Consider the following 16,985-nt stretch of genomic DNA (forward strand, 5'->3'; position numbering starts at 1 on the left):
GTAAGGCGGAGCCATATGAGAAACACCCTGGATGAAGGTCCTGACCTGCAATCTGTTTGCAATCTTTCTCTGAAAAAGAACCGAGAGAGCAGAAATTTGGCCCTTAAGAGAGCTGAGAGCAAGACCCAAGTCTACGCCTGATTGGAGGAATTCCAAAATGTGAGGGATAGAAAAACGGAGGGGGAAACGTCCCCGCTGCCTGCACCAGGCGAAGTATACCTTCCAGGCGCGGTGGTAGATGCGCATAGAAGAAGGCTTGCGTGCGCGGAGCATGGTAGATATCACCGTCTGGGGCAACCCCTTCTGCCTCAGTACCCAGGACTCAACGGCCACACCGTTAAACACAGGGCCTCTGAGTTCGGGTGGTAGATGGGCCCTTGAGACAGGAGGTCTGCGCGACTCGGCAGTCTCCAAGGTACGTCTGAGACCAGTTGAACCATCTCGGCATACCATGTCCTGCGCGGCCAGTCCGGAGCGATGAGAAGTACTGGGATCCGTTCTGCCTTGATCTTCCTGATCACCTTTGTCAGAAGAGGAATTGGGGGAAAGATGTATGGGAGTCTGAAACCCTGCCATGAGAGGACGAGAGCGTCGGCTCCGAAGGCTGAGTGGTCGTGAGACCTGGCCATGAAGACGGGAACCTGGCAATTGAGGCGAGATGCCATTAGGTCCACGTCCGGGGTCCCCCATCGAGAGCATATCTGGTGAAAGATTGCGGGATGGAGAGACCACTCTCCGGGATCGAGGCTGTGGCGACTGAGAAAGTCCGCTTCCCAGTTTTCCACGCCTGGGATAAAAACTGCTGAGAGTATGGAATGATGTGCCTCGGCCCAGCGGAGAATTAGCGTCACCTCGATCATGGCCGCCTTGCTGCGAGTGCCCCCTTGGCGGTTGATGTAGGCTACCGCAGTGGCGTTGTCGGACTGGACTCTGACCGCACGGCCGGAGAGGAACGGCTGAAAATGATGGAGAGCCAGTCTGATTGCCCGAATCTCTAGGATATTGATGGGCAGCTGGGACTCCTGCGGAGACCAGCGACCCTGAGTCGAGTGGCGCTGGAACACTGCACCCCAGCCGAAGAGACTGGCGTCCGTTGTGACAACCAGCCAGTGCACCGGAAGGAAAGACTTCCCCCGAGTCAGGGAGGACCTCTTGGTCCACCACCTGAGGGACTGTCTGATTGGGCGAGAGAGAAGGAGACGGCGGTCGAGCGAGGCGGGATTCCTGTCCCAAACTGCCAGAATGGCGTGTTGTAAGGGACGGAGGTGAAAAACCGCAAAGGGCACTGCCTCCATTGCCGCCACCATCCTGCCGAGTACCCTCATGGAGAAGCGTAGGGAGTGAGAGCGAGGTTGAGTAAGCTTCCGGGCTTCTCTCTGAAGAGTGGATACCTTTTCCAAAAGTACTAGACCCTGAGAGGAGTCTAAGATCATTCCCAGGTAGGATATGGTTTGGGCCGGGACTGGGGAAGATTTTTTGAAATTGATTTTCCAGCCCAGGCGCAAAAAGGTATTTATAGTGACGTCTACCGCTTCTGAACAGGACCGGAAAGAGGGGCCTTTTATGAGGATGTCGTCCAAGTAGGGCAACACCACTATGCCTCGAGCATGTAGAATGGCCACGGCAGCTGCCATGACCTTGGTGAACACCCGAGGAGCAGTGGCCAGCCCGAAAGGTAGGGCGACAAACTGAAAGTGGTGCCCCTGGACCGCGAAGCGGAGGAAGCGCTGATGAGACGGTAGGATGGGAATGTGCAAGTAAGCGTCTTGAACATCTAGAGATGCAAGGAACTCGCCCTCTTCCAGAGAGGCAATTACCGAGCGGAGGGATTCCATACGGAATTGACGTACACGGACGTACTTGTTGAGGAGCTTGAGGTCCAATATCGGACGTACTGAGCCGTCCTTCTTTGGCACAATGAAGAGATTGGAATAGAAACCTTGGTACCTCTCGTTCTGAGGTACCGGGATGATGACCCCGTCTTCCCATAGCGATCTTATGGCCTGAAAATACTGACGGACCCTTGCTCTGGGAGGAGGGGACTGGAAGAAACGAGGTGGGGGAAGAGAGACAAACTCTATCTTGTAACCGAAGGATACCAGTTCGCGGACCCATCGGTCGGGAACTACCGAGAGCCACGCGTCCCGAAAGAAGAGTAGGCGGCCGCCAACTCTGTCGGTGTCCTTTGGCGTCTGCCAAGAGTCATTGAGGTGGAGACCTGTTAGGTCTAGGTCCCCTGGACCCCTGTTGTCTGGGTCTGCCTCTCCAAGAGGGAGAAGGTTTGTAAGATGGCTGGGAGGTTCTGTCCTTGCGCTGACCTCTCCCGGCGCCGGGTGGCGCGGAGGGAGAATTGGACCAATTGGAGCCGAAACGGAAATATCGGCCTCGGCCCTGTTGGTTGCGAAAGGGGCGAAAGGTCCGTTGCTGGGGAAGGAATTTGCTCTTTCCCCCTGTGGAGTCTGCGATAATTTTATCTAGTTTGTCCCCAAAAAGGCGTTCGCCCTGGTATGGAAGGGACGTGAGAGATTTTTTGGATCCTGAGTCCGCTTTCCAGTCCCTGAGCCAAAGGGATCTGCGGATCGTGACAGCATTGGCCGCTGCCTGTGAGGCACAATTGGCCGCGTCTAAGGATGCGGAAACTACAAAGTCCCCCGCTCTGGCAATCTGAGTGGCCAGGTGTGAAACCTCGGGGGGTAAGTCGGCGTGTAGAGCTGTAGAGGCTAAAGACTCGGCCCAATGGGTCATGGTTTTTGCAACCCATGTGGCGGCAAAAGAAGGGAAGAGAGAAGCTGAGGAAGCTTCAAAAGCCGAGCGAGCCATCTGGTCAATTTGTCTATCAGTGGGATGCTTGATGGACGCGCCCTCGGAGGAGGATAGAACCGCCTTAGTGGCTAGCCGTGACACTGGCGGGTCCACGGAGGGTGACTGAGACCACTCCTTAGCAAGGTCCTGAGCAAACGGATACTTCAATTGCATAGCCTTCTGACCTGAGAAGCGTTTATCCGGACGGACCCTGTGGAGATCGACAATGTCCTTAAATTGAGGATGCGTAGGAAAAAATCTATGAGCCTTTGTGGTTCGCCCGAATGACACGGGATGAACCGCCTTGGACGGGGTTTCCTCCTCTAACTGTAGCGTCTGACTTACCGAGTCTATGAGAGAATCTAGGGTCTCTTGGTCGTGACGATACTCTGGGGAACAGGACACGCTGGATGCGTCGTCCAGAAAGGATTCCCTGCTATGAGCTGGGGATGAGTGACGAGAGACTTCGCTCTCTGAGCCAGAGGGCTGATCACGGACCGGAGATATTACCCTGGACTTCTTTCTAGATGAGAGAGGGCTTCTGGAAACGGTACGACCTCTAGGCCGAGAAGGGTTTTTAGGTCGCGTTACATCATCCGTGGAAGCGCCCTGGGTAAGGGACGGGTCACGGAGGGACTGTATCGTCCTTTCCAAGGATGCCACAGATCGAGCAAGGGAGGACGCCCATGCGGGGGTACTAGGCTCACTACATTCCGGGTCAGAGGCCGGAGTATCCTGTGCCGCAGACATTTCGCAGGCGGAGCACAGCGGGGTAGTGTGACCTCGGGGCAGAGATACCTTGCAGGAGGTGCACACAGCAAAAATAACAGAGTGGGTCTTTCCAGTCCGTTTTTGCTTAGACTGTGACATCTTTGCCATAAAGTGAGCGTACTGGCAGGGGAAGAGATAATCCTACTGAGTGCGTCTCACCAAGTTCTGCGTGCTTGGCAGGGAGATCCTGAAGTCCTGTGCGCTGTGTGCTGCAGAGCCGCCAGCGCACTTCCTGGTCCAAGATGGCCGCCGAGATGTGAGAAGAGCGCTTCTCGGGAACGAGAAGCGCCCAGAGAGAGAGAGAGAGAGGGAGGGGGGCGTGTCGTGGGCGGGCGGTGGATTCCCTGCTATGCGCGTCGGAACGCTGCCATTGCCACCACCATACCGCTGTATGTTGGAATCCGGACCAGGGACGGTAAACTGTGTCACCGTCCTAGCAGAGCGCCGGATTGCCCGTGCCCCGCGGCTGCAGCGCCGCATTAGAAAGAAGGATCCCTGAACGGTCGGTCCCCTGTCATCTGGTCGGCCCCCGCACTTACCTTGTGCGATGGGGCCGATGCTCCATCCACCTTCACCTTAGTAGGGAGAGGGTGGAGAGCTTCTGCCGCCGTGCAACATCCGCTATGTTCAGTGGTGATGCAGTGGGCGGCTGCACGGACGCCATGGCATTCTGTCCGGCTGTGCCCTGGCTCCAGGAAACTTAGGTGGATGATTAGTCCCCGTGGTCGCCTGACAGGGAGGGAGGGAGATCGGAACGCTAGGGAACCGTCGCCACACTGGAAAGTGAGCCAGGGCTGGCATCCATCGTCGCGGGAAAGGATACAGGAGGAACGCTCCATGTACTTGCCCGTTGTTGGTGCGGGAGAGATCAGAGCTGAAAATTTGCCTGTCGCTCCCTTCCGTTAAAAACAAAAATTGGTGGGGTCCTGAGGACCCAAGTGCCTCCTGAGACACTAAGTAAGAACTGGCTCTGGATTGTCCAGCCTGTGGGTGTATACTGCAGGGGAGGAGTTAATCTTTTGTGTGTGTTTAACTTAGTGTCCTCCTGGTGGCAGCAGCATAACACCCATTCGTCCTGTGTCCCCCAATGATACGTAGGAGAAAAGACGACCATGTATAAGTATATAAGGGGACAATACAAATATCTCGCTGAGGATCTGTTTATACAAAGGAAGGTGACGGGCACAAGGGGGCATTCTTTGTGTCTGGAGGAGAGAAGGTTTTTCCACCAACATAGAAGAGGATTCTTTACTGTTAGGGCAGTGAGAATCTGGAATTGCTTGCCTGAGGAGGTGGTGATGGCGAACTCAGTCGAGGGGTTCAAGAGAGGCCTGGATGTCTTCCTGGAGAACAATATTGTATCATACAATTATTAGGTTCTGTAGAAGGACGTAGATCTGGGGATTTATTATGATGGAATATAGGCTGAACTGGATGGACAAATGTCTTTTTTCGGCCTTACTAACTATGTTACTATGTTACTATGTAGTACAAGACATGGTAAAACCAATGCTGTAGTTCAAAAGAACAACTCGTCCCTCAAAAAATAAGCCCTCACATGGCCATATTGATGGAAAAATAAGAAAGTTATGGCTCTGGGAAGGAGGGGAGCGAAAAATGAAAACGTAAAACCAAAAAAAGCTCCGAGGGTTAAGGGGTTAAACTCACCTGAATCCAAAATACTCAATTATCATTTTTATTTTGCACTGTATCCCCTTGGTGATGCTGTAGACTAAACCCAAGAAAAAAAGCAAATTGAGCATAGACCCTACAACAAGTAAATAGTAATGATACATGTGAATAACATAGGGTACTTAGTTAATGCTATTTTGATTTAAAAAAAAAAAAAAAAAAAAAAAGGCATAAAAGCCATTCCACCACATCACGGTGTACTCAATGGGACAGTCCTATCTTGTCTAATATTAAAACCTTATGTGTCATATGATTTCAACTTGTCAGTCATCAGCTTGCTCATAGAGAACATATGAGTGCTCGGTCAAATTAGTGCTCCTGTGTTTGGGAGAGTTGGTTGAGATGGCTGCTGGCCGAACGATCAGCCAAAGCATCATTTGTCAGACAGCCATCTAATGTGTATGGCCAGTCTTAATCTGACTGACCGCACTTTGTGCAGAGAAAGATTGTTAATACGATTGTTCGGTGTGCCAAAACATTACTTTATCGGCAATATATCACCTATTTATACAGGAAAATGGACTAATAATTTTAATCTTGTTTGCATGCGCCTCAATTTCCTGCTTTCTTGAGCCACTGAACTTTCTAGATGAATAGTTTTCTGCTGACATCAGAATGGCTGAATACATGTGGATGGGGAGAAATGCAGCATCCCGCGCAAGCATCAAAGAAAAAAACTGGAGTTCTATAAATAATTTTTATTTCTTTTCAAATGATCACACAGTCATTAGCATATTAATAACGGATATGTTTATTATTACATATCCATCAGTGCGGATTTCAATACCACTTGTAACATGCAAATTGCCTTCAAACAACTAGGGTTCCAGTGCTTTTTTTTTTGTATTTTTATTTAAGAAATGAAACTGCAAAGCCATCATAAATTATTGAGGAGGTATTTGATAAAAACAAACAAAAAAAAAAACAAAACAAACATGTACAAATAAAAATAAACCATTATTGCCCATACCTTAATTGGTCTCTGCTATGTAGGCAGGAACATTTATATTAGAATCCCTAGATTATCAAGAGTTTATAAAACACTATTTTAAGGTTTTCAAGCTTGTACGCTCAGCATATTTTAACAAAATAAACCATAGCAGGTAGTTTAGCTCAGTGATTGTTCAGAAACCACATGATATGTCTTCTCAAACTATGATAGAAAGAAAACTAAAAGGTAAAAAATATCCTCCATAAAATAACGTTTTTTATACGAATTGTAAGAAGGGGGAACGTCAAAGTGACCACAGACAACTCCTTGTATTCCAGCTCAACGCCGGACCTATAAAGTCTTCCTCAGGACAGCTATGGGGGACTTGTGATTGACAGTCACAGTCCTAAAACATAACTGGCTGGCTAAAATACTGATTTGCTCCAATATGGAGCTAATCAGACATTTAAAACCCTATAAATAATGGGTTCATCTATTAGGAATGTAAAACGGACATCTGAAAATACTTTGCGTTAACTTTTGCATCTAATCCCGTTCGCTAATAGCCTTTTAATCTCCTTCCATTAAAAGCAGTGTGACATGAGATTGATAAAACCCGTGAATTGGAAAGGGTATTTACTTTCAGGATACAAGTTTTGTGCCCATAAACTAAAAACAGGACATGGCAGTAAAATGAATGAAAGAAATAAGGCACTATATAACAAAACGAAAACACAACAATAATACCCAATAAAGTGTTCTAACAAATAATTTACAAATCCACACAGTGCATACATATTTTATATGTCCGTTAACTTAACGTTCTTTATCTTTAAAAACCGTAAGGCAAAAACAATACAAAATAAACAAAATGATGTATTCAAAACACACATAAAACTTGGATTGTACTGTTAGTTTCTAATGCCTCTATGTATTAAACACATTTCAATATGGCTTGGCAAAAAAAAATAAAAAAAATAAAAATAAAATGCATAGTTAAAATTATATGTTGACCTTTCACTGATGAATGGCTGTAAAATATACGCAAAGCACAAAACAGGCTCCGTCCCCCCAAGTGCTTTTGCCATAAGGCTACAATAGCCAAAAAGTGAAGGCACTGAAGTTCAAGTGGTCACTTTTTGCAAGAAGAATTTGCAGTCTTCAGGAAGATGGAGATAACGTACAGGAACTTCTGTTCTCATTGAGACATCGTCCTCTGATATCCATGCTTGGCGTAGTTGCTCCAATCCTCATCTGTGCATGAGCTGCTTTCCATCATTATTGACAGGCTTCCATAGATATCCGAAAATCTTTACATTGATTTGAATATAAATATATATGAAAATAAAAAATAGGCTAAGCTTTGTTTAACAACTTGCATTACATAGTAATAATCCGTCTATTCTATCTTTAGACGAGCCCACAAGAAAAGACCTTCAAACATGCTTTCTGTGCTTTAGCAATGGGAAGAGGAAGAAACAGTCACCCTGAAAGCCTGTTACTCTGTTGCTGATGGATATAGCAGCTTCGATGCACCAGTCTAATATGGAAGACCAGCTTCATGAATGCACAGTGACCAACCAAGATTAGCTGGAAGAGAGAAGGCAAAAAATGACATTATATGGATTTTATTATGACCATTCTATTCATGTGCGTGGATCTATTGCCCCTTTAGAACCTATAAACAGGGATTACAAGGTACACAAGTTTCCCAAAAGTCAGAAGCACCTCACACTGATCGGCACGGAGATGTGAAAAGTAGGACGGAACCAGCAATGGACACAGGTAGCCCCTCCTTCAAAAATGTCAACATGACATACGGCCTCTCCATATCCTGCCAGATGTTGTATGAAACTATGGGACTTGTACTACAGAAGCATCACACTACCATAGTCACACAGAAAATTATTCTGAGCATGTGCACGGGATAATGTCTTACTATAATCAGTCACAGAAATTCTCACCTGGCTTTTCCTGAACCAGTTTTCATAGGTTTTCGGAAGGACTGGTTTGTTGACCTAGTAGACATACTCCTTGGGGAGACGCGGACAAAATTTGAAGGTGGTGTTTTAGGTATTTTCTTCAGTAAATGAGATACCCATTTTTTCTGCTCATCCTGAGTGCACGCCAGTAAAAGCATATCTCTTGCACTTGTCACATCATAACTCACTATGAAATTATGAAGAGGGCACAATTAAAAAGAGGATTTAAAACAGATACATATGCTTAAAAGTAAAGCGTTCAAAAGCGGAGTACATATAATTATTTGTTCATACATGATAGTAAAGTTCATATGTCAGGGCTCCATTATTTATTAATATGCTAAAGATGTTATTAGTTAAGAGCTGCCTCAAAGCACTTGAAGAAGCAATGGCGAAACGAATGTGGCGCATACACGTGGGACAGTACAATCCTTATGCAGCTCAGGTAATGACTATACATTATCTACCTTATTGGAGTCTTTTGTGTCTGGTTTTGATGTCAAACAAGATTCATATATAGAAATGTATTACTAAGCTACCGTTGTGGCATATATCTTCTTGAATCTTTTGTAAGAGGCTCTATGTATTTAAGCGCTTATCTATATTTTTCTTTGTTTCCTCACGTATTATACTATTAAATTTGATTAAATATACTATTTGATTTATACTATTTGGCTGAACTATTTCTTCATCCAACAGAAATCTAAGGTATGTAACTACCTTCAGTCAGAACAAAAGATTGTATTCAACAACAAAATAGGGATTTTTGTGTACTCACCGTAAAATTCGTTTCTCCGAGCCATTCATTGGGGGACACAGCTCCCACGGTCTGTGTCCCCCAATGAGGCAAAGGAGAAATAGGGATTTTTGTGTACTCACCGTAAAATCCTTTTCTCCGAGCCATTCATTCAGACCGTGGGAGCGGTGTCCCCCAATGAGGTGAATGAGAAATTCTTATTTCCCCTGACATTATCTGTTGGGAACAGCTGCGAGGTCCCTCATACACAGTCATCTGATCCCATCAACTTATCTAATGCATAAAAAGGCAGCACGACTTTCCCCCCGAGATTGGGCAATTGGAATGGAATTCCCTGGCCATTTTGCTCTGTGGGCAGATAAGCCACTGCCAGATAATTCTGGTAGTGGCTTACTCCGCTCTCCCCATAGAGTACACAGGAGTGCTCAGCCAGGCAGGAGAGTCTGGAGAGATAGTTGGCTAATGATGCTAATGATAGCTAATTTGCTATTAGGCAAACATTTAGTTAATGTGTAAGGCTAACTTTATGCTATACTTAAGCATTGTGCAACACCTATTTTTACTCTAAAAGCCACATGTTCATGGCAGATAGATGACATTATTGCATAGCACCAGTACATTAGAATGCAGCAGAGTAAGGGCAATGTCTTGTAACATTCACTAATAGTACACAGATTGGGTGAGGAGTAAAAACAAATAAAGACAATATACCGTATATACTCGAGTATAAGCCGAGATTTTCAGCCCAAATTTTTGGGCTGAAAGTGCCCCCTCGGCTTATACTCGAGTCATGATCGGTGGTGGGGTCGGCGAGTGAGCACTGTCATATACTTACCTGCTTCCGGGGCTCCTGTCGCCCCCCCTGCACGTCCCACTGTCTCCGGGTGCCGCAGCCTCTTCCCCTGAGCGGTCACGTGGGACCGCTCATTAGAGAAATGAATAGGCTGCTCCACCTCCCATAGGGGCGGAGCCGCATATTCATTTCTCTAATGAAGCGGTGCCGGTGACCGCTGATAGAGAAAGAGGCTGCGGCACCGAAGACAGGCAGGGGGAAGGAGCGGGACGCCGGGAGCAGGTAAGTATGTCATATTCACCTGTCCTCGTTCCACACGCCTGGGCGTCGCGCCATCTTCCCGGCGTCGCGCCATCTTCCCGGCGTCTCTCTGCACTGACTGTTCAGGCAGAGGGCGCGATGACGCATATAGTGTGCGCGCCGCCCTCTGCCTGATCAGTCAGTGCAGAGAGACGCCGGGAAGATGGCGCCGAGGAGCTGCAAGCAAGAGAGGTGAGTATGTGTTTTTTTTTTTTTTTTGCAGCAGCAGCACAGATTTATGTGGAGCATCTATGGGGCAATGGTGCAGAGCACTATATGGCACAGCTATGGGGCAACGGTGCAGAGCACTATATGGCACAGCTATGGGGCAACGGTGCAGAGCACTATATGGCAGAGCTATGGGGCAACGGTGCAGAGCACTATATGGCAGAGCTATGGGGCAATGGTGCAGAGCACTATATGGCAGAGCTATGGGGCAATGGTGCAGAGCACTATATGGCAGAGCTATGGGGCAACGGTGCAGAGCACTATATGGCACAGCTATGGGGCAACGGTGCAGAGCACTATATGGCACAGCTATGGGGCAACGGTGCAGAGCACTATATGGCACAGCTATGGGGCAATGGTGCAGAGCACTATATGGCAGAGCTATGGGGCAACGGTGCAGAGCACTATATGGCACAGCTATGGGGCAACGGTGCAGAGCACTATATGGCAGAGCTATGGGGCAACGGTGCAGAGCACTATATGGCAGAGCTATGGGGCAACGGTGCAGAGCACTATATGGCACAGCTATGGGGCAACGGTGCAGAGCACTATATGGCACAGCTATGGGGCAACGGTGCAGAGCACTATATGGCACAGCTATGAGGCAACTGTGCAGAGCACTATATGGCAGAGCTATGGGGCAACGGTGCAGAGCACTATATGGCACAGCTATGGGGCAACGGTGCAGAGCATTATATATATGGCACAGCTATCTATGGGGCAACGGTGCAGAGCATTGTATATATGGCACAGCTTTATGTGGAGCATCTATGGGGCCATAATGAACGGTGCAGAGCATTATATATGGCACAGCTTTATGTGGAGCATCTATGGGGCCATAATGAATGGTATGGAGTATCTATTTCTAATTTTGAAATTCACCGGTAGCTGCTGCATTTTCCACCCTAGGCTTATACTCGAGTCAATAAGTTTTCCCAGTTTTTTGTGGCAAAATTAGGGGGGTCGGCTTATACTCGGGTCGGCTTATACTCGAGTATATACGGTAAGCGGAATTTGTTGCCAAATTACCAAAACTAAAGGACAAAATAATGTTAACCTACATTTATATGGACACACCTAAATAAAATGGAAATGGTTGGTGATATCAACTTCCTGTTTGTGGCACATTAGTATATGGAAGGGGGAAAACTTTTCAAGATGGGTGGTGACCATGGCGGCCATTTTGAAGTTGGCCATTTTGGATCCAACCATTTTTTCAGTGGGAAGAGGGTCATGTGACACATCAAACTTATTTAGAATTTCATAAGAAAAACAATGGTGTGCTTGGTTTTAATGTAACTGTGTTCTTTCATGAGTTATTTACAAGTTTATGACCACTTATAAAATGTGTTCAAAGTGCTGCCCATTGTGTTGGACTGTCAATGCAACCCTCTTAACCTACTCGACACACAGATCAACACCGCAGAAGAAATGCTAACACAGGCTTCCAGTACCCGTTGTTTCAGATGCTGCACATCTTGTATCTTCACAGCATAGTGAAGTTGAGATGATCCCAAAGATAAAAGTCTAAGGGCTTGGTCGTCGTGGGCCAGTTGAATGGCCACCAAGGTCTCCCAATCTGACCCCCTTAGACTTTTATCTTTGGGGTCATCTCAAGGCAATTGTCTATTCTGTGAAGATACGAGATGAGCAGCATCTGAAACAACGGATACTGGAAGCCTGTGCTAGCATTTCTTCTGCAGTGCTGCTATCAGTGTGTCAAGAGTGGGAGAAGAGGGTTGCATTGACAATCCAACACAATGAGCAGCACTTTGAACACATTTTATAAGTGGTAAATAACTCATGAAAGAATAATGTTATGTTAAAACAAAGCACACCTTTGTCTTTCTTGTGAAATTCTCAATAAGTTTGATGTGTCACATGACCCTTTTCCCATTGAAAAAAATAAAGTTGGATCTAAAATGGCCAACTTCAAAATGGCCACCATGATTACCACCCATCTTGAAAAGTTTTTCCCCTCCAATATACTAATGTGCCACAAACAGGAAGTTGATATCACCAACCATTCCCATTTTATTTAGGTGTATTCATATAAATGGGCTACCCTGTATATAAGGGCTAGTCTAAACCCAAAAGATGAACAGAAGTAACAAAAGATGCTAGTAGCATGTGGTACCGACCTTTGCAAGGAGTTATGAGCTCCTCCTTTCTATCCAGATGGTCCTTATGGCACTTAACATGGCACCTTCTGCATTCCAGTGCTGGCGGCGGTTTGAAGACATGCCATAATGGCTTAGAGCAAGCTTCACAATTGGCTGGGAAATGATAGAGTGTAGGGATGAACTCATGCCCTTTGTGGTTCAGGAAATTGGTCTTCTCCACTTGCTGCACTGGATCCAACTCCACATCTTTCCTGCATTCTCCTTCATTGGCATACAGTATCTAACGGAATAAAAAATGCACAATGGGAACTGATATTGACTAGAACATTTGTGCCTACATGTTCAGGGGACGATAGTGGTTAATGGTTTTTAAACCCTTTATGGGCATGACAATTTTAAATCTTTTTTTATTTTACCATTCTGGAACCATTCTTTCATCATTTCAGCAATATACACTACCATTCAAAAGTTTAGGGTCACCCAGACAATTTTGTGTTTTCCATGAAAACTCATACTTTTATTAATCAAATGAGTTGCCAAATGAATTGAAAATCTAGTCCAGACATTGACTGGGTTCGAAAAACAAGATTTTTATTTGAAATAATAATTTTCTCCTTCAAACTTTGCTTTCGTCAAAGAATGCTCCCTTTGCAGCAATTACAGCATTGCAGACCTTTGGCATTCTAGCAGTTAATTTGCTGAGATAATCTGGAGAAATTTCACCCCATGCTTACAGAAGCCCCTCCCACAAGTTAGTTTGGCTTGATGGGCACTTTTTGCATACCATACAGTTAAGCTGCTCCCACAAAAGCTCAATGGGGTTGAGATCTGGTGACTGCGCTGGCCCCTCCATTACAGATAGAATACCAGCTGCCTGCTTCTTCCCTAAATAGTTATTGCATAATTTTGAGGTGTGCTTTGGGTCATTGTCCTGCTGTAGGATGAAACTGGCTCCAATCAAGCGCTGTCCACAGGGTATGGCATGGCGTTGCAAAATGGAATGAAAGCCTTCCTTATTCAAATCCTATTTACCTTGTACAAATCTCCCACTTTACCAGCACCAAAGCAACCCCAGACAATTACATTACCTCCACCATGCTTGACAGATGGCGTCAGGCACTCTTTCAGCATCTTTACAGTTGTTCTGCGTCTCACAAATGTTCTTCTGTGTTATCCAAACACCTCAAACTTGGATTTGTCTGTCCATAACACTTTTTTCCAATCTTCCTCTGTCCAATGTCTGTGTTCTTTTGCCCATATTAATCTTCTCCTTTTATTAGCCATTCTCAGATATAGTTTTTTCTTTGCCACTCTGCCCTGAAGGCCAGCATCCCGGAGTCAACTCTTCACTGTAGACGTGGACACTGGCGTTTTGCGAGTACTATTTAATGAAGCTGCCAGTTGAGGATCTGTGAGGCGTCGATTTCTCAAACTACAGACTCTAATGTACTTGTCTTGTTGCTCAGTTGTGCAGCAGGGCCTTCCATTTCTCTTTCTACTCTGGTTAAAGCCTGTTTGTGCTCTCCTCAGAAGGGAGTAATACTTCATCTTCATGTTCGATTTGTCCGAAGGCAGAGGCAGTGACGCCGCAGCCAATTGGGGGCTGACGTCACAATAGCAGCACCAGAGCCCCAAACCGCAAGTGCCGACACTGCGGGAATGGTACCAGCACAGGAAGGAATTATAGGCTTTATTATTTTATGGGCGCCAAACATTTGGATCATGAAGGGATTTTCCTAGTAGTGGACAACCCCTTAAAACTATTTAGGGCCCTTGATGTACTATTACATTGGGTGCAAAAACAAGATCATCTTTTTTGTAAATTCTCTCGAAGACTGCCATATTTATACAAATAGTTCTGTACAACAGTGCGCTGCAAGTAATGGGAGTTAAAAAGTTAGAAAAGTAACAGACTAATGTGGTAGTGTTGGGCATACAGCCTCCACCTCTACTGAGCAGAGACTGCCTGGGAAGCTGCATGAAAAAAAAATCAAATTCTACGTGCACAAAATAACATGTTCGGGTGCTACATTTCCTCAGGTGCAAATCAAAGGAGGCATTATTACCTGGAATATCTTCGGGATCTCCTCAGTATTCGCTCGATAAACATCTCCTTGTGTAACAGGGCGGACGTGGAAAAGCTTACTAAAGAAATTAAACACAAATTAGATTGATAAAGTTTTTTTTTATTCCTTTTAAAAATATACACACAGACAACATCTCAAACTCACAGAAAAAATTATTCAAATTTTCCATGGATAAAAAGCAATATTGATCATATTTTTGCTTATATGTTTTTAATACGTTAAAAATCTTAATAAAAATAGTTGAACAAAAAACCAAGTAAGGCAAGTGACAGTACTTACTCTATATCTAGTACCATGGATGGGGTGGACTGCTCCTTATTCTGCTCATCATTGTAGAATAGTATCTTCTTACTGCTGACCACAACATACTGCAAAGAGTCAAATATCACAATTAGTCAAATATATTTAGTTGAGGGTAAAACTTTCTTACACACTCGCAACCTGAAATTAGTGAATACAAAGCACAAGTATGGAGATTTGTACAACAGCGAGACCAGACATAAGAACTGTGTGTCCTTCACACTTTCAGGTCTGACATTTCCTTGCTATGGTACAGCTAGATATATTCTGTTTCAGTCAGCTGTTCCTGGCAGTGTCAAAGACAATGAAAGGCGTGAATTGTGCACACACACAACACCTCCGCTCCACTTAGATAGACGATAATAGTCTGTAATGGTGCCAGCAGAGCGAACGTGCACTCGGACGTGCATCACTTTTGGGCGTGTACGCCTACTGGAGACAGACACAGTCTACTACGTCTAAGTAACCGCATCCAATAGGCGTACACGCCCGAATATGATGCAGAGCACATATTCGCTCAGTCGGCACAATTATTGTATATGGCCCCGCCAGCGCATATGCCCAAATCTCATTTTGTGGGGTGTTCAGACGTAAGCCCTGCCAGGCCGAACTGGTTACATAACACAGTGTGAAAGCACTCTTAACAGTAATTAATAAGGCGTGCCAGTTATTTTTTTTAGCAGCTTTTCAGAATAGGTTGTCACGTGGGTACATCAGGAATACCATTATTTCTGGCCATTATGTGAGCAGTATTCTGCATGTTTCACAATTCTTCCACTCTACAGGCGCTCTTCTCTTAGGTCATGTTCAAACTTTCAGTATTTGGTCAGTATTTGTAAGCCAAAACCATTAGTGGAACAATCAGAGGAAAAGTATAAAAGAAACACGTCACCACTTCTGTATTTATCACCCACTCCTGGTTTTGGCTGACAAATACTGATGTAAAATACTGACCAAATACTGAACGTGTGAATGATGTCTTATTTTCAATTTTCTCTGAGCTTGTCTATGACTGTTAGAAGCTTTGATATCTTCTATACAAAGTTCACAGATACATGAGAAATTTATACTCAGCTGTCTCTATGTAGCACTTTTAGAATCAGCAGCAGAATGGGAGATACTTTTCAGCAGTACTAAGCAGTGTAGCTGCGCATCAAGCACTGGGGTGAGATCAGCACTTAACGTAAAGTGGAAGCGCTTTTTGGGTCTCTCTGCCCTTCACGCTCATTCTGCTTTCTTCTCTTCTACCTCTGCACACACTTGAAAAGACAGCTGTACTAGAATACTTCAATGATCTGGAAATCCCACTTGCCTTGAGCAAGGCTGATATGGACTGTAATTCAGAATGCGGGGGTAGAAGAAAGTGGCTCATAAGTGGAGTACCAAGCATAGTTTCCCTATAAGATATATTATACAGTTCCTTATATTCTCTAGTACAAAAAAATGATTATTATATATATATTATAGAGTAATTATTCTCTAATATAAACGGCCAAATATTTCAGCAAACTCCCAAACAGTCACGGTACAGGAAATGCACTTCAGCAAAATTTTCATAAAATTATGCAACAAGCTTCTGGATATGACAATGGCGGGATGCACATGCAGGGTTCCCTGCTAAATGCTCCAATTATGACTTGTTGATACCTGTTTCTTCCAGCCATGCCTTTTAATATTTCCTCTATTTGGGATGGAAAGCCAGCCCTCAATTCTTGATTCGGATTCTAAAATAAAAAAAAAGTGACAATCATTGCATTAACTCATTTGAATTGGTTAGGAACAAAACTACAGAATAGTGTCAAACATAGAAACATGCAGCATGAAAAATGCATGGCAGGAAAGAACACAAAGAATGACTTAGCTGTCAACACTTCATGCCCACAAAACAGAAAAAATACTTGCAGTAACAAATGCAAGTTGAACATGAGCGTTTATCAAGACAAAAATTAAAATGGTAAAACCGCAAAAAAAAACAAACGAAAAATAAAAAAATGAAAAACATGTCATGATACAAAACAATTTAGGTCTTTAAAAGGCGAGAAATCATATTTGGAAGGATAAAGTGCAACAAGCTAACTGAAAAAGTGGTCACCAATAACAGGCAGATGTGCGTTACCATTTACTCACAGAAGACAAGAATAGGAGAGAAAGAAATAAGGAATGCAGGTAGACTCGACTAGACAGAGAATAAGAGACAAACAGTTTATTTAGTGGAAAGA

General features: G+C 44.9%; 1 protein-coding gene across 1 annotated transcript in view; it reads right to left on the reverse strand.

The window, feature by feature from the left end:
- Positions 1–5,948: 5,948 nt before the first annotated feature.
- ROCK1 (Rho associated coiled-coil containing protein kinase 1) overlaps positions 5,949–16,985 on the reverse strand; it is a 173,250-nt gene continuing 162,213 nt past the window's right edge. Inside the window, exons 28-33 of the mRNA XM_077270330.1 lie at positions 16,414–16,490; positions 14,746–14,834; positions 14,446–14,524; positions 12,398–12,659; positions 8,161–8,365; positions 5,949–7,786 (exon numbers count right to left, since the gene is read on the reverse strand). Of these exons, the coding sequence (XP_077126445.1) occupies positions 7,783–7,786; positions 8,161–8,365; positions 12,398–12,659; positions 14,446–14,524; positions 14,746–14,834; positions 16,414–16,490 (716 nt within the window). The 3' untranslated portion in view covers positions 5,949–7,782. The remainder of the gene's footprint in view (positions 7,787–8,160; positions 8,366–12,397; positions 12,660–14,445; positions 14,525–14,745; positions 14,835–16,413; positions 16,491–16,985) is intronic.

This window comes from Ranitomeya variabilis, chromosome 6 (assembly GCF_051348905.1).
Source record: "Ranitomeya variabilis isolate aRanVar5 chromosome 6, aRanVar5.hap1, whole genome shotgun sequence".
Classification (NCBI taxonomy): Eukaryota; Metazoa; Chordata; class Amphibia; order Anura; family Dendrobatidae; genus Ranitomeya; species Ranitomeya variabilis.